Source organism: Ascaphus truei, chromosome 1, assembly GCF_040206685.1.
Source record: "Ascaphus truei isolate aAscTru1 chromosome 1, aAscTru1.hap1, whole genome shotgun sequence".
Taxonomy (NCBI): domain Eukaryota; kingdom Metazoa; phylum Chordata; class Amphibia; order Anura; family Ascaphidae; genus Ascaphus; species Ascaphus truei.
In genome coordinates, this window is record NC_134483.1 from 133,066,226 (window position 1) to 133,090,458 (window position 24,233).

The window sequence follows — 24,233 nt, forward strand, 5'->3', positions numbered from 1 at the left end:
ATATCTGCATTCAGTCCATATAGGGAGCATATATGTTAGAAATGTTATATATTAGGGTGTTTTAGATCTTAAAAAAGTTCAGAGGAACTGAAAAGTCAATCTTTTTTTATTAAATACATCTTCACGTCCACGTGAGTTGCCTCCGCTTGTGCCATAGTCATATTTTATACGTTGCACGCACGCTTGCTCAGAAGAGGTTAATTTTCTTCCATTCTTCAATACGTTTTTGGGTTGTCCTTCAACTTCAAGCTCTTCCTGCTATTTCCTTATTTTAGGATTGTTTAAAGTATTTCTAAAGTGGTGGCAATTACAGGGGTCAGGAGTTTTCTTTGTAGGCTCTGGTTTAAAACAAGTCAAAACCCACAAAGAAGCAAGCGGGACACAGTGGGTAAACAAGTCTAAATAGAGAGTCTAATGTGATGTTTCCCAGAATATGTAGGAAGAATGATCTGTGGGAATCTGTAGAAAATCGAGGCACAAGTCACTGTGTGCTTTGCAGTACCTCATTAGTTTTTTTTCCCACTGTCGCACACTGGCGCTTTGGCCCTATAAAAAAACTGATTCAGGGAACCATTGGATTAACACGTCATACAATGCAACAGTGTGTGCCAGACAGTGTTATGGATGTCAACCCTTTCTAGGATGGGTCGATGATTTTTAAACTGCTTTTTGTGTTTCTTATTTAAAACATACAGTAGGCTGTCATGCTAGTGAGTAATACTTAAAGGTATCACAGCATGTAGTACTAAACTTAACTAATGACATTAACTTGTAATCCATTACATCTTGCTGGGGAAAAAAATTAAAACTTCAACTTCAAGACTCAGTACATTATATTATTTTGTAAAGTTTGACAATTTTTTCCATGTTTTTATTTACAATTGGGACTTTCCAGGGAGCGTGAGTGAAGAGATGTCAACCAGTGAGATTTGAGGGCGCTGAATCCACAATATACATTTTCATGGGAAAAGTGCTGACTTCTGTCAGTGAGATTGCAATGAAGTCTTTGAGCCCTTTTGATTTTAAAAATCTGTGCGATAATTTCAAATCAGTCCGGCTCACATAAAGTCTGTGAGAGTTGACATCTGTGATTATTAATTTTGCTTGTTCTACCCCTGTATTAAGCTAATGAGGTTTATTCACTTCTCTGTCATGGCAAATGACCATCTTGACAAGTTATTGGAGAGGTGGCAAAGTAATGGTGTAAGGAATTTCTTTTAATTGATAGTTCTTAGTTTTTTGGGGGGGGGGGTCGATAAAAACAGGTTTTCATTAAAAGCAAATATGCACTTTCTGGTGTTGTAGCTGAACAATAAAGTAAGTTTTCTTTCAAGTTAAGTTGAACTCCCTGTTTCAATGGATTAATCTCTCCTCAAATCAGACAATGTAGCACTACTTTAACAGTTATCTAAGGGCTAAAGCAGTAGAGCATGTGAATGTGCACATTGAACCATCTAAACATAACACTAATATTATTAACTGTGAATAATATATCATTCATGTATTGTGCCACTACACAATGCTGTACACACATTACAGAATACTGTAGGAACAATGAGTTTCCCCTCTGAGCTAACTATCTTTATTTGGGCTTCAGACACAACACTGTACCTCACACTTCACCTTTACTTTTCTCTTCAGCTTGTTCAATAGAGAAATCACCAAAGTGGGAAAGGTTCTTACTGTGGTTAGGGGACAGGCAGGCCAGGCAGTACCCAAAGTCAACATGGCAGACCTGGCAAGATTCAGACTGTATACTGTATTGTTATATTTTCTCTATGCCAAAGCGATGTTGGGAGTCTGACACATGTACAGTAGTATAGATATACTCAGTTTCATCATACAGTATAGCATAGTCATGGTAGGGAGACATAAAACATTGACATGCTGCCTTATCATGTAACCACGTGGGAAATCCCAATGCAGACTTTACAAGATAACTCAGTGGTGGGATCACCATGGCCCCCACTGGGTCAGACAGATTTGAAGGTTTATTGTATGTTCCCAGTACACAGCAGAGAGCAAATAGGCTATTGATGGAGGAGCTGCCATGTATAAGTATGACATTTGGCTCCTGCTGCCAGTGCCAAGAGACAGTAGAATAGACTGAGCTGTTGACAGGCTCCTCTGATAAGCTACTGCCACAAATGATGAAAGAGAGAAAATTGTGTAACCCTCTAGAGTCTAGAACTTATTTTCCTGAGTGTTCACTACTGTACATTGCATATTAGGACAAAAGCAGAAGTGCTAGACATATGGGGATTTAGTGGTTGACCCCTTTGGCATTCACTTATATACCTCCTTTTTCAGTCGCCTACATATCGGTGAAATAACTTTGATCCAGGTTAAATGTAGCGAGTTTGTAGAGATAGTGAGTTTGAGATTTCTGTCTTTGATTCATAATATTTTATTCAGAAACCAATTGCCATGCTGCTACAATGTTTTCGCTTGCACAGTATATAATGTAATTACCTCGTTGCGATCAGTTCCAAAATACTGTATAGTCACTGTGCAAAAGTATTTGGGTAGACACCTCCAGGTTGCCTCCAAACAGCAGAGAGAACAATTCTATTGTTGTTACTCAGGTAACCAGAGAAAAAATCTGCCCAAGCTCACACATAGCATAGGCGGCCAAAGTGGGATTTGAACTCTCCAAATACGAAATAGTTTTTGATGTCATGTAAATACATTGTATATTTCATTTGTGATGTAGTGGTAAAACTTAAAAGCACAGAGTTAGAGTTATCTGTAGTGATTTGCTTAAAAGAGCAATCCAAACGCTTTCTTTTTAAACATTTTTTTTTTTTAAACAGGATAAAATCAGGGGGTCTTTGGAGCTGAACACCATTCATTTCAACTCCGGGAATCCCCTGCTTCCAGAGATACTTACCTCCGTAGGGGGTGCCGGTAGCTGCTCCAGCTGAGCTAGCTGGGTTTAAAGCTCCGATGTCACGCGGGCCAATAGGAAGCCGAACCTGATGACGCCACAGCTTCCTATTGGCCCACAGGGTGTGAACCCTGGTAGCTGAGGCGAGCAGATACTGGCACCTCCTACTACGGAGGTAATAGTTAATGATCATTATTATTTTGGTTATTGTCGTAACTCTGCTAATTTGCCCTTTGTGATCCTATTACAGTCTCTATTCTCCTATAATGGGGAAAAAGCCCAATTCCCTTAGTCATAGTTGGTCATTTCCTCTCTTTCAATCCGATAATGGCAAATAATAAATGTGACTTAAAATGTGTTTCTACTAGAAGAATGATGGACTACATACTTTCCACAACAACCTTACTACATCATAGTGTTTTTAAATATGTTGGGGGAAAAAAAGCATTGCCTATATAAGTATGTATGTATACTTTACATGCATATTACATATATTATTTAATAGACCAATGACCTCAGCAAATTCAGCACAGGTGGATCAATCAGAATGACTGAGCTACTGATTGAGCCACCTGTGCTGAAGCAGGAATATCCTTAAAACCTGACCTGTTAGTGGCTCTGGCGGTTGCTCCTCTGCCTTAGGCCATGTATGCAGTGCTGCACATAGATTTTTTGCAGGCCAAATTAGTCTCTGTCCTGCAGAGCTTACAATTTAATTTGGTGCCTAAGACACAGGGGGATAAGGTGACTTGCCCAAGATCACAAGGAGCTGACACTGGGATTCAAACCGAGTTCATCCATGTAAGGGCAGTGAAATCCCCCTGGGCTATTCCTCTGTAGCTAAATTACTATTTGCATTCCTATGTGGAGGGAAAGCTTTTCCTATTTACCAAAAGGCGCAATTCCATAAGACACTTTCTTGTGAACGCCTTACGACCCATCAATTGAATGGGCTGGAAGGCATCATCCAGTACTGAGAGGTGTCATGCAAAAGGACTGCTTAGTAAATATGGACTTGGCATCTGTGACTGTCAGCAAAAGTGCTTCTGCACTTCAGTGTGGAGCCAGGAGGGCAGCGTGCTTGAGAGGTTGAGAAATAGCAACCTGAAGGGCTAACAACCTCTGGAGTTTTAACAGTTCTTAGACCCGCAATTATCAGGCCCAATTTCTGAGCACACTGCTAATGGACTAATAGTGTAGAGTACATTATGGTGCTAGGTTAGCCCCTGTTGTGCTGTATAGGCCTATATTATGCTGCACTTGTTGAGTTAACATAGATATTTCTTGCACTTCATTATAACATGTGACTGAATCTTTTGCTGTAATTCTATCAGTATATTACGTTTGCATTAATGTGAAAGCAAGGCATGTCATGCATTGTCCACCATTATTTTTATGTTTGTGTAACCATCCTTTCTCTGCTCTAAAGGAGTTTACATCAGATCTACTATATACATAGCTGTGCTCATCTCTCATGCCTTGTCAGGGTGCTGGATTCAGCTGAGCGTAGATATGTAGATGGAACAATGATGGGTGCCAGGAACTTTTATAGAACAAACACGAGCTTTATTGACTGCTGTTGATAATACTCTTCACATAAAACATTCTTCCGTTACACACACAAACTGATGACATTACTGCGTTTGTACTGTACATCAATGCTTCTTCCCTGGGTAACTCATTCTTCTTACTCTAGGGAGCTACTTAGGCTAGTTCCTTCACATGTTAGCTATAGTGGCCATCTCCTGAATAGCACCAGTTATACTCCATATTAACTGGGCCCTTTTCTGGGATTAGCCCAGCTCTCCGTAACATTGGGATCAGTGTCCCGGTGCTGAATACTGGGTGCCTCTTCTAGGCACACTAGGTCTGAGTTCGCTGATCCAACTATGCCCCAGGGCCACTACTTGGAGAATCACATTGGGACATACAATGTATGCTTCCTCTTGGTGAATCGAGAGAGCTATCTAAATCCATTACTATGGACGCTAACTGGTGGACAGGGCACTTTCCCTAACTACAAAACAACAAACAGGGACAGAACAATATTAATATACTTATCTATACACTGAAACCTATTTACACTCCTTCACTGTTAGGCCCACCAACTGCCACTCCCAGGAACCTAACTCCTAGAGCCTTCTATCAGGCTATTTATACCGTGATAGGACATCACTGGTCACATGAATACAGGGGGGCTGGCTTCGTTCTTGCCAAGTCACTCTACACCATGTGATGGGAGAGGGGCGTTATCCTGCGTGATCCCACACAGTTAACCCTTTAAGGCGTTAACCGCTTAACTGAAATAGTAGTCCCTAGCGGGGCTACAATTGTTAAATTGCTTACAAATAAATCTAAAAGCTTTTTTTAAATATAGGCTCTATAAAGAGCCACAGATAACCATACAATATACAACATGCTACACTGATTTAATTAAAGACTAATAAAGAGATCATATGTAAGCGAGATAAGAATGTCAAAGTGATTTGGGATTAGGTACAGTACAACGCATGTTTAAGAAAATGATGAATTTGATATTCTAGGAGTCATTGCACAAATTATATAAATATATTCTCTGAAATAGAAAACTGCTAGAGGATTTGACAACAAAGCTTATGATTGGGATGAAAAGGTTCAAAACAACCGTTTCAAAATAAAATAAAAATATTTATTGGACTAGTATCTAACCAAGAATGGGACTTTGAGTCATTCCATAGAGTAGGATAATCTATATATTTGCAGCCATTCACATTCAAGCCCAGTGTAGGCTTACTATTAAATGAATGTTAATGTCAGTGTTTGAGTCCTCCGATTTTGATCTGTCCTTTCAAATGTACTTGGGGTGTTCAGTAACACATTTAGGCCTTTTAGTGAAGCTGCTCCCTTGTGAAGATTTTAGTCCCATTCATATGCATGGAGCTGTTCCCTGGGAAACAGCTTCACTACTTATTGAGAAAGGATATTGGGCTTTAAAATGCTCTTTTGCCACCTAGTGGTGTTGCTTGGGAAAACATACCAAGTATGTTACAACTGTGTTCCTCTGCGGGTCTCTTCCTACACCCTGAAGTACAGTAAGGCGGTGTGGTATTTATTATGTTATGAACAGAGGCAATAACCAAAGTGACTTAAAATAGTAGTGTACAGTTTCTCAAAAATGTTCTTTGACTTTTGAAGGGTGCATTATTTTGCATTATATTCATGCTCTTAAAAACAGAAAGGGAAAGTCTTTCAGAATGCATAATAAATCACTTTTAAAAATGATGTGGATGATAACTTTACAAATAGTAATGTTGTGGTGCTCCTGGCTGATAAATTAAAATGTAGCGGTGATCTGCTTCCACAAGTTACCACACGCCGCACCACACTTTCACCACTGAAAAGAAGATAAGGGATTCATGTTCTTTGCTACTATATAAATCAATTCTATTCTGAATTGGGATTCAAATATTTACCTGGCACTTGGTCCATAAGACCTTATCTCTAAGTGTGTGCCTATTATCTTCTATGTGTATGTAGGTTTACGATATAAATGCCTTATTCAACATTATAGGCTAAAGCAGTAATATTCAGGGCATTATTGAAAACCCTGCTCTCTGATTGGTTAAAATTCCGGGCATTATCCAATCAGTAATGCCCGGAATTTAAGCAGCAGAATGTGTAGTTTTCAATGTGTTTATTTGCAGCCAATCAGCTTTCAGAACAGCTGAGACAAGGGGGAGAGGGGCGGGGGGAGAGTCTGCAAAGAAGTAAGTGGCTGTCTGCAGTTTCTTTGTGGCTGGAGTTAGTGTGTGAGTGCATCCGTAGCAGTGTGTGTGCTGTGCTGTTGTATATCTGTGTAGAGGTGCTGTGTGTGTGTGTGTGTGTGTGTGTGTGTATAGAGCTCCAGTGTGGGTGTGTCAGTGTCAGCAGCAGTGTTTATGGGTGTAGCATGTGTGTGTAGCAGCAGTTTGTGTGTGTGTGTAGAGGTGCTGTGTTGTGTGTAGAGGTGCCGTGTATAGCGGTGCAGTGTTTTGTATGTTGTGTGTGTGTGTGTGTATGTTGTGTGTGTAGAGGTGCTGTGTTGCGTATAGAGGTGCAGTGCTGTGTGTGTGTGGGGTGTGTGTAGAGGTGCTGTGTTGTGTGTAGAGGTGGGGGGGGAGAGTGCAAAGTTTAGTAAGTGGCTGCATTTTTTAGTGTGTGTGTGTTGTGTTGTGTTGTGCTGTTGTATGTGTAGCAGCAGTTTGTGTGTGTGTAGAGCTGATGTGTGTGTGTGTGTGTGTGTGTGTGTGTGTGTGTGTGTGTGTATCAGTGTCAGCAGCAGTGTTTATGGGTGTAGCATGTGTGTGTGTAGCAGCAGAGTTTGTGTGTCTGTGTGTGTAGAGCTGCTTTGTTGTGTGTGTAGAGCTGCTGTGTTGTGTGTGTGTGTGTAGAGCTGCTGTGTTGTGTGTGTGTGTGTGTGTGTGTAGAGCTGCTGTGTTGTGTGTGTGTGTGTGTGTGTGTGTGTGTAGAGCTGCTGTGTTGTGTGTAGAGGAGGTGCTGTGTTGTGTGTCTAGAGCTCCAGTGTGTGTGTGTGTGTGTAGAGCTGCTGTGTGTGTAGAGGTGCTGTGTTGTGTGTGTGTGTGTGTGTGTGTGTGTGTGTGTGTGTGTGTGTGTGTGTGTGTGTGTGGCAGCAGTTTGTGTGTGTTGAGCTGCTGTGTGTGTGTGTACACAGAGGGGCGGCAGTGTGTGATATAGATATCTGCAGTGTAAGCGTATATAGAGGTGGTTTCATGTATTTACCATTTTATTTTAATAAAAAAATTATTTAACTATACAAAAGTGTCTATTATTTATGAAAAAAGTCTACATTTAGCCTATAATAGTAATAATCCCCGAAGAACAGGGCATTACTGGCCAATAATGCCCTGGCTGGGTTAAAGTCCCTCGGCTTCGCCTCGGGCCTTCAACTCTTCCAGCCAGGGCATTATTGGCCAGTAATGCCCTGTTCTTCGGGGATTATTACTTAATTACTAGTTGGATATGCCAATATTGTGCACATCAAGGGGTTGATTCAATATAGTTCAGGTTGTTTTTAGCTGAAAACCCTCCATCGGTGTCAGTGGGAGTTTTCGGCCCGAAACAACCCCAAACAGGAACTTGAATTACCTCCTAAAATAGGTAGCACTGTAGATCCTCTGCTGAATGGAAGTACTTTCAATGGAAAGTCCCCTAACCTATGCAGCGTACCACACATTGACAGAAATACTGTAGGTACAATTTGTACAACTGGTCTTGCAGGAATCAAAAACATATCATTGTTATAGAGGTAAAACTCATTAAGTGCATTTTTGGCAAAAACTCACTACTGTAAGTGCACTTCCTGACTTGGAATGTCTTGATATTTCTATTGAAAAACGAATTAAGTGCCTATTTAGTCATAGTTCCGAGTTACCAAAACATAAAACTCATTAAGTATGATTTTGAAATAATATCAAAAAGAACATGTAATCGCCTTTTCCTCAGTACTCAAAGAATGTAGTTAATGACTTTTACCTCTACAACAACGACGATATACACCGTAGTGTGCTACTATGTTTGGGTGCAGTTGGAGGGAACGGGTTTTGCAGTGTTTATTTTTGATTCAGAGGTCAGTTCTAGTGTGTGAAACTGAATAACACCAGTGCACTTTCAGCAACCTTTTGATTTTATTAAGTGTTGTGTAATTATGTTAAAAAAAAAGGGGGGGGGATACTAGTGAATTAAATTCTGTTGGAAATCTTACTGTATTAAGTCCTTGACATTAATCACGAATGGGACAATGTGTTATTTTTTTAGGTCTCCCTGAAGCAGAGGTCACCTGGTACATAAATAAAAGCAAACTGCACCCTGCTTCTCACCTCAGTGATGCTTCTCTGTCCATTGCAAATGTAACAATGTCTGATCAGGGACTTTACACCTGCAAGGCAGCCAACGTGCATGGGGAAGTGTCAGAGTCCACGCAGCTGCATGTTGTAGGTAAGACCATGGTTACTTTTCTAATGAGACTTTGGGTAGAGTCACTTCCTCTTTAGTCTTCCTAAGGCTAAGGCATCACCGTTTTATGCAAATAAATTACTCTTTTAATCAAGCTGCTATAAAATGTTCTAGTATAAACAAAGCTGCTCAATCAATGCAAAAAAAAAAAAAGACACCTTCTCTAATTGGCTCCCTGGCGCACCATGTGACGCGTCGCCGTATGGGAACATAACCCTGTTGTAGCCCCTGCCGGCTGACGCGTCACAGTACGCAGTGAGCCAGGAAGCGAGGAGGCACCGGGGACTCCTACGGAGAAGGTAAGGGGCTGGTGGGAGGCGCGCATGCGGTTGCGCGCGCCGCCGACTGCAGCGGGGACCTAGCCTTAGTTGTTTTGCATATGAACAGATACATAGGTATAAAGGCACATATTTACTAAGCGGTCCTATTCTATGAGACTCTTTTTGGTGCCAAAAGGCACCTTATCTCCCATTCAGTTGAATAAAGGCTTCTGGAAGAGCACTACTGTACTTAATAAATATGACCCAAAATCCCATTTCTTGCTATTTCATGATTTTCCTTTGATAGATCTAATACTGTTTTTTTAATCAGTATCATACTAGTTTTGCAGGAGGGAGACATGATGGCCCATATTTACTAAGTGGTGCTATTCCATAAGATGCCTTCCTGTTCTTAAAGACATTTTACGGCCAATTTACTTAAATTGGCCGTAAGTAAATATGTACCGCTTAGTAAGTATGGCCCAACGCCCCATAAAACGTGTGTATTTCAGGATACAGAAGATAGGAATAGCATCAGAACAGAGATGGGCATACAGGCCTACATTCACTGAAGGTTAATAAATCTGCGATATTTTCCCTTATGACAAAGAAAAAAACATATTTCTAATGATAACTGTGATAACTGTGCGATATTGAGCTAATTAGCACGCATGTGCAGGATAACTTTTTCGTTAAAGTGATCAGAGCAGGGTATTTGGTTGTCCGATTGGAATAAGTTTACTTTTTTGATTTCAGCATTTAATTGACAAATATAGAAATCACATAAACAGAGGTGGAAATGGAGATAAACGTTGAGATTTACGGGAAGCTAATTTTGATCTGTACATATGTATGTGCTTTCTCTCCTTAGATAGAAACTCACAGACCATATTAAGTTTTCTAACTTCCCCAGGTCCCTCCCAGAATGCTAATGGAATTGAAAGTCTAGAAATGTATTTGGCTGAAATTGGGCCAGGCGCACCAGCTGTGCTTGCCTCCCTTCTTGGAAACAAGCTGTTGGTTAATCTTGGGGGTTCAGCGCTGATAGGTAAGTACTGTAGGAGAACGTGTACAAATTCCAAGTGTGATAAAATGTTTAAGACTTGGTCAGTTGACATTACTTGAACCTAATTTGCAGAGTATAAAAATTAACTTTTTGGGGGTTTGTTGAGGGGGCGCTGTGCAGGGCCGCTACTCTGTGCTGTGACCCGGAACGTTAATAGACAAGGCGGCCCTCAAGATTCCCAGCAGTCACCCATGTCGGTGGCCCTGCATACAGAGGTTAAGACATGAAAACACACTCATGGGTAGTCTATATTTGCTGTACTCTCTACCGTGTTTTTACCCACCATAACCTAATTGTATCTAGTTTATGAACCCCAAACCAAGCTCTGAAATAAATGAATCTAATATATTTTATACGAACACAAAAAGAAAAAAAGAGGGTTTGTTGAAAGCACACGAAAAATATGTGAAAGTACAAAATGGATTTTATTAGCAATACAAAACACAAGAATAATATTAAAATATACCTAAAGGCATACTAACTGAACACTGCTGAACCAAAGAATACACAATAAAATGTAGGGACCCAAAATATGCAACATGCAAAATACATAGGTATGATAATGCAAATCCAGGGGAAAATAATTTCCCCTGGAAATGCAATGGAGATCGGCCGATCAGCAACACATGATAATACAAATGTCTGAAAAAAACAATATCTACACAAACCCAAGTAAACACAGAAAAAAGAGCAACAATGAAAATATAATGAATGAATACCCTAGATGCTGTGTAGCCAGAAGATGGTGGCTAAACCTTAGCAGTTATAATAAAGAGCCAGAGAAAGACAGAAAATAAATGTCTAAAATATGCAGAGGTGGGGTCCCCTCAAAGACTAAACTGTAAACAAGGAGTCAGCAGAGAAAACAAGGGAGAAAAACATGAGAAAATAACTCCCTAATGCCACAGCTAGGTGTAACTGATATAAACAGTGGCAGAAAAAAATGATAGTGTCCCAAAGGCTACCGTGGAGCAAGGAAATGTCCAGACACTTGTCCAGACTCTGTGTGTTTGTTCTAATATATTTTATGTCTATCGTTATATGCAGTGTTCGACAAACCTATACATTTGCTCGCCCCGGGCGAGTGGATTTAACCCCCGGGCGAGTAAATATTGGCCCAAGCAGCACACGTTTGGTACTAGGTGGCGAGTAGATTTTTTTGTGTGGCGAATAGATTTTTTGGTGATTTGTCAACCACTGGTTATATGGACGTAACTTCGGTCTGTATTCAAAATGCTGCAAAACCACTTCTCCATATCAGAGAAGTCTCTCAGCACCTTAGTCCATACTGTTCCCCCTCTACTATCTTCCAGTGCCAGAAGATATCTTATGGCATTAGTAAATGTGTCCCACTGTCTTCTATTACATTGGGGTTTGCTGTTTTCGGTCAGACTTGAACAGATATATACTGCTCGTTGCTCCCAAGTGCCATTGCTGCAACCGCAGGCCTTTAAATGGGGATTTGAAGCTAGACGAGAAGGCTAGAGAAGGAAAATAGAGTCCTGGGGGCAGTCAAACCTCTTTTGTCCGTGCACTTAAAAGAAAGCATATCTTGGTATGTTTTTATTTGGCTTGTAGTGTTTTTGTTGTATTGTTATTTATCCACGAGGCTGACATCTGTGTCAGTTTCTCATGGTTTTGCAGCGTGCTGCTCAGGATTGCATTTCATTTTACACCTCTCTGGCATGGAACATGCCAGTGGGACACTCCTAAACATTTGTTTTGTTAGCCAACCTTCCATAAATCCCATACAGTGCCATTTTACTGCACGGTGAACCCTTTCATTCACCTCTTCTGCTTCTTAAAGCTGCATTCAGTGGCATGCATGGACAAAATAAATATTTTATCATGCTTTTTAATAGTAGAACACAAAAAAAACAAGCATTTTAGATTTGATGATTTTTTACTGTGGTCCATTCTAAAGATCCACAGTAAATTTTAGCATTGCTGGTCCACTTGCTTCATGTGTGTGTATGGGGATGCACATGCATCAGAGAGAAAGGGTGAGTGTCACGTTAGCCAATGCGTCACTTAGGTTTACCCTTTTACTGCCAGAATGCAAGGTCATAGGATCACCTTTGTACACTGACTGTCCCCCAATTAAGGAACAAAACAGGGAGTTTGGTCACGGTCAGCGCTAGACACACAATGATGATATGTATGGCCATACAAAGTCGTTCACAGAATGTCATATGTGAACTTAAGAGGAAAGATATGTATAGTATAGACCAGGGTTTCCCAAACTTTTTTTTCCGTGACCCGGTTATTTTTGAACTTCTCCTTCGTGACCCACTAAAAATGTTATCGCCTATACTGGCCTATAGGGCCTGCACAGACACACACACTGCCACTGATACACACACACACAGCCACTGATACACACACACACAAAGCCACTGACAGCCACGCAGCCACTGACATGCAGCCACTGACACACACACTGATACATATACACAGCCTCTGATACACACACACGCAGCCACTGACACACACACGCAGCCACTGACACACACACGCAGCCACTGACACACACACGCAGCCACTGACACACACACACACACGCAGCCACTGACACACACACACGCAGCCACTGACACACACACACGCAGCCACTGACACACACACGCAGCCACACAGATACACACGCACACTGATACAGATACACACACACACACTCGCTCTCCCCTATACCCACACACACTCGCTCTCCCCTATACCCACACAGACACAAACAGTGAATTACAGGCAACGACGGATGTGAGTGACTGGAGAGGGGGCCAGGGGCACTTGGGTGGGAGGGAGGGAGGGGGGCCAGGGGCACTTGGGTGGGAGGGAGGGAGGGGGACCAGGGGCACTAGGGAGGGGGACCAGGGGCACTAGGGAGGGGGACCAGGGGCACTTGGGTGGGTGGGAGGGAGGGAGGGGGACCAGGGGCACTTGGGTGGGTGGGTAGGAGAGAGGGAGGGAGGGGGACCAGGGGCACTTGGGTGGGTGGGAGGGAGGGAGGGGGACCAGGGGCACTTGGGTGGGTGGGTGGTTTGGGAGGGAGGGGGACCAGGGGCACTTTCAGGGAGGGAGGGAGGGGGACATGGGGCACTTGGGTGGGTGGGAGGGGGACATGGGGCACTTGGGTGGGTGGGAGGGGGACATGGGGCACTTGGGTGGGTGGGAGGGGGACATGGGGCACTTGGGTGGGTGGGAGGGGGACATGGGGCACTTGGGTGGGTGGGAGGGGGACATGGGGCACTTGGGTGGGTGGGAGGGGGACATGGGGCACTTGGGTGGGTGGGAGGGGGACATGGGGCACTTGGGTGGGTGGGAGGGGGACATGGGGCACTTGGGTGGGTGGGAGGGGGACATGGGGCACTTGTGTGGGTGGGAGGGGGACATGGGGCACTTGGGTGGGTGGGAGGGGGACATGGGGCACTTGGGTGGGTGGGAGGGGGACATGGGGCACTTGGGTGGGTGGGAGGGGGACATGGGGCACTTGGGTTGGTGGGAGGGGGACATGGAGCACTTGGGTGGGTGGGAGGGGGACATGGAGCACTTGGGTGGGTGGGAGGGGGACATGGAGCACTTGGGTGGGAGGCAGTGACTGGGTGGGGTGACTTACCTTGCCGCCGGACGCTTTCCCCTGCTGCCCCCGATATCTCCTGCTGCCCGGGACGGGAGGTGGGCTTGGGGGGACGGGAGGTGGTGCCACGGGAGGTGAGCTCGGGAAGCTGGCTGCGGGGGGAAGCGGGCCGCAGTAGGAGCTTGAACTTCCCCCTACGTCCCACGTAACGTGCGGGCCGCAGAGGAGCTGGTACTTCCTCCTCCGTCCCACGTTGGGAGCGGGGGGGGGAGGAAGGGAGCGGGCCCTGCTTGCCCTGCGCAAGTGCGCGGGACCGCAGGGGGAAATCGCCGGCATTTTTTTAAAATTGAGCAGGGGGGACGGGAGACACCGCGCGGCCAGCCTCGCTGCGACCCGGCAATTTTGGTGCCGTGGCCCGGTGCCGGGTCGCGACCCACCGTTTGGGAAACGCTGGTATAGACATTTAAGAGAAAAATAATTGGTTCAATGATTATACGAGGGGAGCAGCAGCTTATAAAACAGATTTTTAGCATGTGTTTGTAAATGTGAGTTGTCAGCCTTGTTTAGACTTGTCCCAAATCAATGTGTCTCATTGACCAACAGACAAAAAATCCACCAAACTAATTGTATGCACATACATTACTTTACATTTGTAAACCTGTATTCATGTAAAATTATAAAATACAAATTTAAAATAGCATATTTGTGTGTACACAGACATACACACACACACTCTCCAGCACAATACAGCTCAACCCGTTATAACGGCGAATTCGCTTATAACGCGAATTCGCTTACAACGCGATGCAAGCGTGGCTCCCAATTTTCGTCTTTATGAATACTTTACAACACGATTATTGGTATCTTAAATACTTTATTGTACAATGCATATAATTGTACATTATTTCTAACGCGATCCGCTTATAACGCGATGTGATTCTTTGGACCCCAAGCACAGCGTTATAAGGGGGTTGAGCTGTACCTACTGTATTTCCAGGGCTAGATTTCTTAGGCTATGTTTATAGTGGCGTAGTGTTTGTTGAGGCGCGCTTAGCATATATTCAGAGACCCATTATATGTTATGGTGCCATTCTGAGTGAAAGCTTCCGCTTGCTTGCTCACGCTTGCTGAACCTCGCTCAGCTTCCAGCTACAGGCAAATCTGTGTTTCTGTGCTTGCTGGAGAGGAGGTGTGGTCACGTGACCGCACAGCCTGCAATCAGAGCGCAGTACAGAAATTATCTTACATTAGCGGCCATTGTTCCCTGTGTGCTGTGCTGTGTGTGTGCAGTGTATGTAGTGAGTGTGTGCTGTGAGAGTGCTGTGTGCTGGTGCTGTGAGTGTGTGTAGTGAGTGTGTGCAGTGTGCTGTGTGTGTGCAGTGTATGCAGTGAGTGTGTGCTGTGAGAGTGCTGTGAGTGTGTGTAGTGAGTGTGTGCAGTGTGCTGTGTGTGTGCAGTGTGTGCTGTGAGAGTGCTGTGTGCTGGTGCTATGTGTGCTGTGTGTGCAGTGTGCTGTGTGTGCAGTGTATGCAGTGAATGTGTGCAGTGTATGCAATGAGTGTGTGCAGTGTGCTGTATGTGTGCAGTGTGTGCAGTGTGCTGTGTGTGTGCAGTGTATGCAGTGAGTGTGTGCTGTGAGAGTGCTGTGTGTGTAGTGAGTGTGTGCAGTGTGTTGTGTGTGCAGTGTACAAATTTTTTTTTTGACATTATTATGTTTTTTTAATTCGGGGTCCATATATATATATATAAATATCCATTATATCCATGGATATAGGGAATATATTAAATGAGATATATATATATATATATATAATATATATATTGGATATATCTATATATATCCTATATATCATACATATATATACACATACATACATATCCATCACACAGATCCCTGTCCCGCCTCCCGCCCCGCCTCCGCCCCACAAGCCCCGCTTACCAGAGCACACGCTCTGTCTGATGGGCAAGAACATGAAAAGCAGCCGCTTGGTAAGCGAGAGGTGAGCATCAGCGCTGGAGAGCACGGCCACTCTCCACTATAAACTCAGCCTAAGTCTTGCAAAATGTTAACATTTGTTGGCACGTCCGAGACTAAGTTGGTGAATCTGCTAACGGTTTAGGCAGTGAGGGAAAGGGTCATGTAAATGTTGATGGTTGTCTTATCTTCTTATTTCCAGGAGTAGATGTGGGATGGACTCCACTACATTCCTAACTTTCACACCCAAAGTAGCATGTATTTTTTTTAGTTATAAACTTCCAATTCTATTATTAAGGATTTTTTTTTTTTTTTTTTTAGAATTCTGCTTCTTGTAGAAATCTGCTCCTCCTTCCCATTTCATTGCAAATACAGTATATTGTTTGGATCTTTCTAAAATAAAGAGCTTTACCTCACTGTCCAAAAGGCCAGTCATTCCTATAACCAAAGTGACAATGGCATGTTCAATAAGTTTAATGTAGTTGATTGTTGAGAGATCTCCAGGCTCTCCCCCCCCCCTCCGTATCAGCGAACTTGCGAGCCCTCCCCTTTCACACCTGTATTTCTTTCCCCCCTCTCTCACTCGTCCTCACTCACTATCCCCCTCCCTCTCTTACATCCCTTCTCTCCTCTCTCTCTCCCCCTCTATCACTCAATTACCCCCTCTCACTCATTCCCGCCCCTCCTCACACTCATATCCCCCTCCTGCCCTGGCCACACACACAATTCCCCCCAATACCCATTGTTGTATTGTATGTAGATGGAGGTGGAGAAGGGGAGAAGCGAGATAGAGAAAATGAGATGAGATGATGGTCAGAGAGAGGAAAAGGGGAAATGGAGAAATCGGAGAGAGAGAAGTTCTTAATGAAAACCAGGTCTAAGTAGTGGCCATCCTTGTGGGTGCTGGCTGCAGTCCACTGTTGAGGTTAGAGAAAGAAAGTGGGAAGCCCAAGGGAGAGAGGGGTCATCAATGTGGCAATTGAAGTCCCCAAGGAGAAGAACAGGGGAGTCTGAGGAGAGGAAGAAAGAGAGCCAGGATTCAAAGTGAGAGAGAAAGGCAGAAGGGGGATGAGTAGAGGTAGGTGGGCGATAGATGACCGCCACATGTCTTTATTTATATAGCGCCATTAATGTACATAGCGCTTCACAGTAGTAATACATGTGGTAATCGAATAAATAACAGATAATATAAATAACAGATCATGGGAATAAGTGCTTTAGACAAACATAACATTAAGGAAGAGGAGTCCCTGCCCCGAGGAGCTTACAATCTAATTGGTAGGTAGGGAGAACATACAGAGACAGGAGGAGGGAGTTCTGGTAAGTGCATCTGCAGGGGGCCAAGCTTTATGGATCATGTGTTCAGAATGTTCACAGTGCTATTCGTATGCTTCTTTAAGCAAGTGTGTCTTAAGGTGGGTCTTAAAGGTGGATAGAGAGGGTGCTAGTCGGGTACTGAGGGGAAGGGCATTCCAGAGGTGTGGGGCAGTCAGTGAAAAAGATTTAAGGCGGGAGAGGGCTTTAGATAAAAAGGGGGTAGAAAGAAGACATCCTTGAGCAGAACGCAAGAGTCGGGATGGTGCATAGCGAGAAATTAGGGCTGAGATGTAAGGAGGGGCAGAAGAGTGTAAAGCTTTAAAAGTGAGGAGAAGAATGGAGTGTGAGATGCGGGATTTGATTGGAAGCCAGGAGAGGGATTTCAGGAGGGGAGATGCTGAGACAGATCTAGGAAAGAGTAGAGTGATTCTGGCAGCAGCATTTAGGATAGATTGTAGGGGAGACAGGTGAAAGGCAGGAAGGCCGGACAGCAGGAGGTTACAGTAATCAAGACGGGAGAGAATGAGGGCCTGAGTCAGAGTTTTAGCAGTCGAGCAACAGAGGAAAGGGCGTATCTTTGTGATATTGCGGAGGAAAAAGCGACAGGTTTTTGAAATGTTTTGAATGTGAGGGGCCAATGTGAGAGAGGAGTCGAGTGTGACCCCTAGGCAGCATGCTTGGGCTACTGGTTGGATGATCGTAGTTCCAACAGTAATGTGGAAGGAGGTAGTAGGGCCAGGTTTGGGAGGAAGTATGAGGAGCTCTGTTTTAGCCATGTTGAGTTTAAGGCGACGGAGGGCCATCCAGGATGATATAGCAGAGAGACATTCAGAAACTTTGGTCTCTATTGCAGGTGTAAGGTCAGGTGTTGAAAAGTATATTTGTGTGTCGTCAGCATAGAGGTGATATTTAAACCCAAAAGATGTTATTAGGTCACCTAGAGAGAGTGTGTACAGAGAAAAGAGAAGAGGTCCCAGGACAGAGCCCTGGGGTACCCCCACAGAGAGATCAATAGAGGAGGAGGAGGTGTTAGCAGAAAAGACACTGAAAGTACGATGGGAGAGGTAGGATGAGATCCAGGATAGAGCTTTGTTCCGAATACCAAGAGTATGGAGAATGTGAAGGAGAAGAGGGTGGTCCATGGTGTCAAATGCTGCAGAGAGGTCGAGTAATATGAGCAGAGTGTAATGTCCTCTGTCTTTGGCAGCATGGAGGTCGTCAGTTATTTTAGTGAGGGCTGTTTCCGTGGAGTGAGCAGTGCGGAAGCCAGATTGTAGAGGGTCTAGGAGAGAATAGGTGTTGAGAAAATGGAGCAAGCGAGAGAATACAAGACGTTCAAGGAGTTTAGAGGCAAAAGGCAGGAGGGAGACAGGTCGATAGTTAGAAAGACAGGTAGGGTCAAGCTTGCTGTTTTTGAGTAATGGTATGACTGTTGCATGTTTGAAGGAGGATGGAATGGTTCCAGAGCAGAGGGAGGAGTTAAAAATGTGTGTGAGCGTAGGGATTATAGTAGGAGCAAGAGGTTTTAGGAGATGGGAGGGAATGGGGTCAAGAGGGCAAGTGGTAGAGGGAGAAGTGGCGATCAACAGCGACACATCCTCCTCTGAGACAGTGGAAAAAGAGTCAAGGAAGGCAGGAGGAGAGTTAGGAAGAGGTGTAGGATGGGAAGAAGAAACAGAGGGGATGTTCTGACGTATGGATTCCACCTTTTCCTTAAAATAGTCAGCAAAGTCCTGAGCGGAGATGGAGGAAGGAGAGGCAGCTGAGGGTGGTTTGAGTAGAGTATCAAAGACAGAGAACAGTCGGCGTGGGTTAGACTTGTGCATGTTGTTTAGTGCAGAAAAGTAGGCTTGTTTAGCTTGCGAGAGGGTAGAGTTGAAACAGGATAGCATAAATTTGTAGTGAAGGAAGTCTGCGAGAGTGTGAGACTTCCTCCAGAGGCATTCAGAGGAACGAGTGGAGGAACGCAGCATGTGTGTGTGGGAATTTAGCCAGGGTCTAGGGTTAGAAGGGCGAGTGCGGCAGAGAGAAAGTGGGGCATGTAGATCAAGATAGGAGGTCAAGACATAGTTGTAGTTCCTGACCAGGTTGTCGGGGTCTGTAGCGGAGCTGAGAGAGGAGAGGGAGGAGCGTAAAGTGGACTCAAAGTCAGGTAAGTGAATAGAGCGCAGGTTTCTACAGAACCGGGGTGTAGATGGAGGTGGAGAAGGGGAGAAGCGAGATAGAGAAAATGAGATGAGATGATGGTCAGAGAGAGGAAAAGGGGAAATGGAGAAATCGGAGAGAGAGAAGTTCTTAATGAAAACCAGGTCTAAGTAGTGGCCATCCTTGTGGGTGCTGGCTGCAGTCCACTGTTGAGGTTAGAGAAAGAAAGTGGGAAGCCCAAGGGAGAGAGGGGTCATCAATGTGGCAATTGAAGTCCCCAAGGAGAAGAACAGGGGAGTCTGAGGAGAGGAAGAAAGAGAGCCAGGATTCAAAGTGAGAGAGAAAGGCAGAAGGGGGATGAGTAGAGGTAGGTGGGCGATAGATGACCGCCACATGAACAGGGAGAGGAGAGAAAATCTGGACAGTGTGAGCCTCAAAGGAGGGAAAGGCAAGAGAGGGAGGAATAGGAAGGTTCGGTAACGACAGAGAGAGGAGAGCAGGAGCCCCACACCTCCTTCCCTGCCATCAGTGCGCGGAGTGTGGGAGAAGGAAAGGCCACCGTAGGAGAGGGCAGCTTCCAGAGCAGAGTCAGACTGAGTGAGCCAGGTCTCAGTTATAGCAAAGAGAAGCAGGGAGTGAGAGAGAAAGAAGTCATGCACAGAGAGGAACTTGTTAGAGAGGGAGCGAGCATTCCAAAGGGCACAGGAGAAAGGGAGAGAGGAGGGAGGGTGGCAGGGGATGGGTATGAGGTTGGAGGGGTTGACACCAGAAGGACTAGAGGTTGCAGTTGGCAGGCGAGGACGAGCGCATGTAGGAATAAGACAGGGACCAGGATTGGGAGATATATCCCCAGAAGCAAGGAGGAGAAGCATGGATTGAAAAAGGATGTGTGAGGATGATTTGTAGGGGTGTTTTTTAGTGTAGGGGATATAGCTGTGTGGTGTCAGAGGACGCAAGTAATAAAGGAGTTCATGTGAACAGAGAAGTGGTGAAGGAAGGAGAGATGGAGATATATGAATGGAGGTAGAGACATACTGAGGCTGGTAAAAAGAAGTGCATAATTTGAGAAGAAGTGAAGTCACAGCAAATATAAAAGGTAAAGGCAGCATCACAGCAGTAATGATGCAGTCTGGTATTGATGATATCCTCCTTTTCGGCGTAGTTCAAATGCAGGAATCAGGGCCAGATGGGGTGTCCACTTCTTCCTCACTTCTTTTGAACTTCCTTTTAAACTTCAGTTGTTCAGTAGTCATGCCACTTATAATGGGCCACTTCCTTTTAAACTTCAGTTGTTCAGTAGTCATGCCACTTATAATGGGCCACTTCCTTTTAAACTTCAGTTGTTCAGTAGTCATGCCACTTATAATGGGCCACTTGGATATGGGCTGCAGGCAGACTAGCTGTTCTGACTGGGTTTATATAGGCCTAAAAAGTCACCTGACAGTGTGGTTCTGTCTGCTTAATTAGCACATTTGAGGCACATTCAAACAAATGGTTTTCTACACAGGGTGCTCCCTGCCTAGGTGGCAACACTTAATTTGATTAGGGGTAGACAGAAAACAGCATTCAAATATGGTTTTTACCTAGCATTGGATCACTTGCATATACTATATAATACACACAGCAAAGGCTTCAATGATGATTTAGAGATGGTTTTTACCTAGCATTGGATCACTTGCATATACTATATAATACACACAGCAAAGGCTTCAATGATGATTTAGAGATTTAGAGATTGGTTTTTACCTGAGGAGAGAAGAAGGATAAGATCCATTAGGGTAAGAGTTCCTTCCTTTTAAACTTCAGTTGTTCAGTAGTCATGCCACTTATAATGGGCCACTTGGATATGGGCCCATAAAATTCCCCCTTCCACACTGCCCACACACCCCCAATACACACACAATACCCCCTCCCAATGTAAAACTACCCCCCCCCAAATACAGACACCATTAACCCCAGAGCCAATTACCACTACTACCCTCCAGATAAAATTACTACTACTACCCCAAGATACAAATACCCCCACAAATATAATTACCACCCCCCTCCCCCCCAAATACAATTTCCACTGAATTCTAGTTACCGCTGCCACCAGACCCCAGCTCTCCCCGGCTGCTGCTGCCTCTTCCCAGACCGTCCTCTCTTTCCCGTCGGTGTGCACTGGAAGCCGGGCCTGACATCCAGCGGGAGATACAGGATGGTGTGGGAAGAGGAGGCAGCAGCTGGGGAGAGCAGGGAGCTGGGGCCCGCTCCCCGTCCCCCATGTCGGCGGCCCTGCCTGATGCAAATTTTTGGTAAAATGTAGTTGATTGACACCATTTTTGCACAAATCAAATGTAAAGAAGTATTTTAAAATATGTTATTACTGTCTCCATAGTAACGAAATGATTTAGAGGAGCAGGGGTGCGCAAACTGAGGGTACGTGAGATTTTTCCAGGGGGGGTGGGGGGCGCGGCAGTTGTAGAGGCTCTGCGCTTTTTCACATGGCATTTAAATTAAATGCCGGGTGACCGCGCGAGGCCTCTACAACTCAACTTACCGAGATTCAGAGGCTTGGTGTGACGCGTTGCCATGGCAACACGGCGTCAAATGATGTGGCGTCACATGACCTCGCGGCAGCATTTGACGTCCGTCGCCATGGCACCGTGGCATCAAATGACGCTGCAGGGTCATGTGCCGTCACGTCACATGACCCCGCGGTGTCATTTGACTCCGTCAAAAAAGGGAAAGGGGGCGCGAGCACTGGGGGGAGCAGGCAGGGGGGCGCAGCTCCAAAAGGTTGCGTACTCCTGTTTTAGATCATACAGGACAGTGTTCACCTTATCTTGTTTATGATAAGACTGTTGGTGGCTTCTAGGGTTGCAAGGTCTCTTATGGAGTAGCACGGTTTAATAAATATGGCTTCATATGTCTTAAAAGAACAATGCCACTTGCCTGGTCCCACATTTTTTTTTAACTTTGTTTACAATACTAATCTACCCCAAAAGTGCAAGGAAAATAATATAGTTCAAGTAATAAAGCTATTTTGTGTTAAATCGCCAACAGCAATTCTGCAAGTTTGAACATATACTTTATTCTTGGCAATGCTTGAAACATTTGGCTTGGCTGTCAGCGGACACTGGTGCATTCTGTTCTTCCCCAATGTGTACATACTCGCCCCTCGACTGCTCTCCGGGGGATTCGGCAATCTCTGCTGGAACCATATGCAGTAATGGCTTGTAAATTATGTACAATATGATCATAAAATAATTAATGCTCTGGCTGTTTCAGGAAAGCTACATATCTGCCACAGAATGCGAATACAATTAATAATGTCATTTATCATAGGAAAGAAATATCTACATTCCTTGGAAAACTATATTGGGTTCCTGGAAGGATGCAAATAAATCTAAACTTTAGTGACCTCTGGAAACGAATAAGAAAAACAATATAATAAGAAACAGTGGTGGCTCTGAACGGAGCTCGGTTTTGCAGTCAAGTTGACACAGTCTGAGACCCCTTTTCAATATGCTGCAAAGCCCTCTTCCTCATTGTCAGGGTTCAGGAAGATGACAGCCCCGTCCAAATGAATGGTGCTTCCATATTCCTGACTACGTGAAAGGCGGAGTCACAGCATATTAAATTAAGACGCGAGAGAAGCATTGTGAAAATGCATCAGTGTCAGTGCGTCCAAATATTTTGCCTCTATGTTATCCTTTTAAGGGGGGCTCTATACAAAGGCATTTTCGAAACATAAAAGTGAGTTTTGACTCACTGCACTCATTTGCACACAGCAGTTGTGTCAAATGTAAGAACCAGTTTTGTACACCTGGTGTCGGTGTTAGAAGCCAGACAAAAAGGGACATACAGAAGTACATCATTTGATGCATCTCATTTTAATGTGTTATGTAACTCCACCCTATCACCCCTCCCTTTTTTTTTGAAGATCCCCAAATCGCAAGCAGCTTACTACGTGCGGCAAAAACGTGGAGCAAAGGGCTTAATACTTTGACGCAATTAGATGGAAAGCTGCTCTGTTCGTCAATATTGCTCCAAAACTGCCTTTTTGCATAGGGGCAGTGTTTGCTTAGATATTTGAATAGGAGACATTATCTACAGATATTCGGTAGCAGGGGTTATTGCGCATGCTGGTGCGTTATGGAGGGATATTCTGTGATATGTTGCATTATCACTGTATGATGACACACCAATCTCTTTATTGAAAGAAAAAAAAAAGCGGACACCCCAGTGCCTATTACACCACCTTTATTAATATCAACCTCCAAAACATGTACATCATCAATAGAGCATGTTTAAAATGTTAATTTATAATGAAAGTAATGCAAACATACACAATGTACAGTACATTTATAGCATCAGATATACTGCAGGCTATGTTACTTTCACATTTGCAGTTAAGTGTTGTGGGCTTTATCAAAGTCTCCTGGATGCTAAATGTGAAAAAATGCCAGATGTATTCATTTTCATTTGGATCCATCTGATTTTGTGTTTTGCACCAAAAATGCCTCAGTTTGTAGCTAGCAGACATTGATAAATAACCTTCCAACAAAAGCAATGTAAAAGCAGGAACACTAAGTTATACTGACATCCACATACATAAAAGAACACTGAGACACACAGAAACACATACTTAAAGAGAGACAGACTCACACAGATACACATTATACGGGACAAAGAGACCCCCAGACGCACATTATAGGGGGGCACACATAGGCCATGCCACAGCTGAAGCTGTTTTAGAAAGCCAGCTCCAATGGTTTCTCCAAGCAGGCCACTGTAGAGTCCCGTGGGACTCTGGGATGCAGGAGGCAAAAATGTCTACAACATGCTGATACAGAGTTTGTGTGACACCCAGATGTGCTGCGACACACCAGTTGCTAATCACTGATATAGGTTTGCCAGTTTTCTACGTACGGGGGCTTAATCAATAACCTCTGAAGCATATTCAACAAGCTCTGAAAACAACTCTCATTGAGCTGAATGGATGTTTTAAGATGACTGCAGCGCAGTATGTCGCT

The 24,233-nt window shown here is 44.2% G+C and overlaps 1 protein-coding gene across 3 annotated transcripts in view; it reads left to right on the forward strand.

Moving 5' to 3' along the window:
• Positions 1–24,233, forward strand: part of ADAMTSL1 (ADAMTS like 1) — a 943,111-nt gene that overhangs the window by 888,580 nt on the left and 30,298 nt on the right. For all 3 annotated transcript variants that reach the window (XM_075594935.1, XM_075594947.1, XM_075594940.1), the window contains 2 exons: positions 8,681–8,860; positions 10,052–10,186. In XM_075594935.1, the coding sequence (XP_075451050.1) occupies positions 8,681–8,860; positions 10,052–10,186 (315 nt within the window). The remainder of the gene's footprint in view (positions 1–8,680; positions 8,861–10,051; positions 10,187–24,233) is intronic.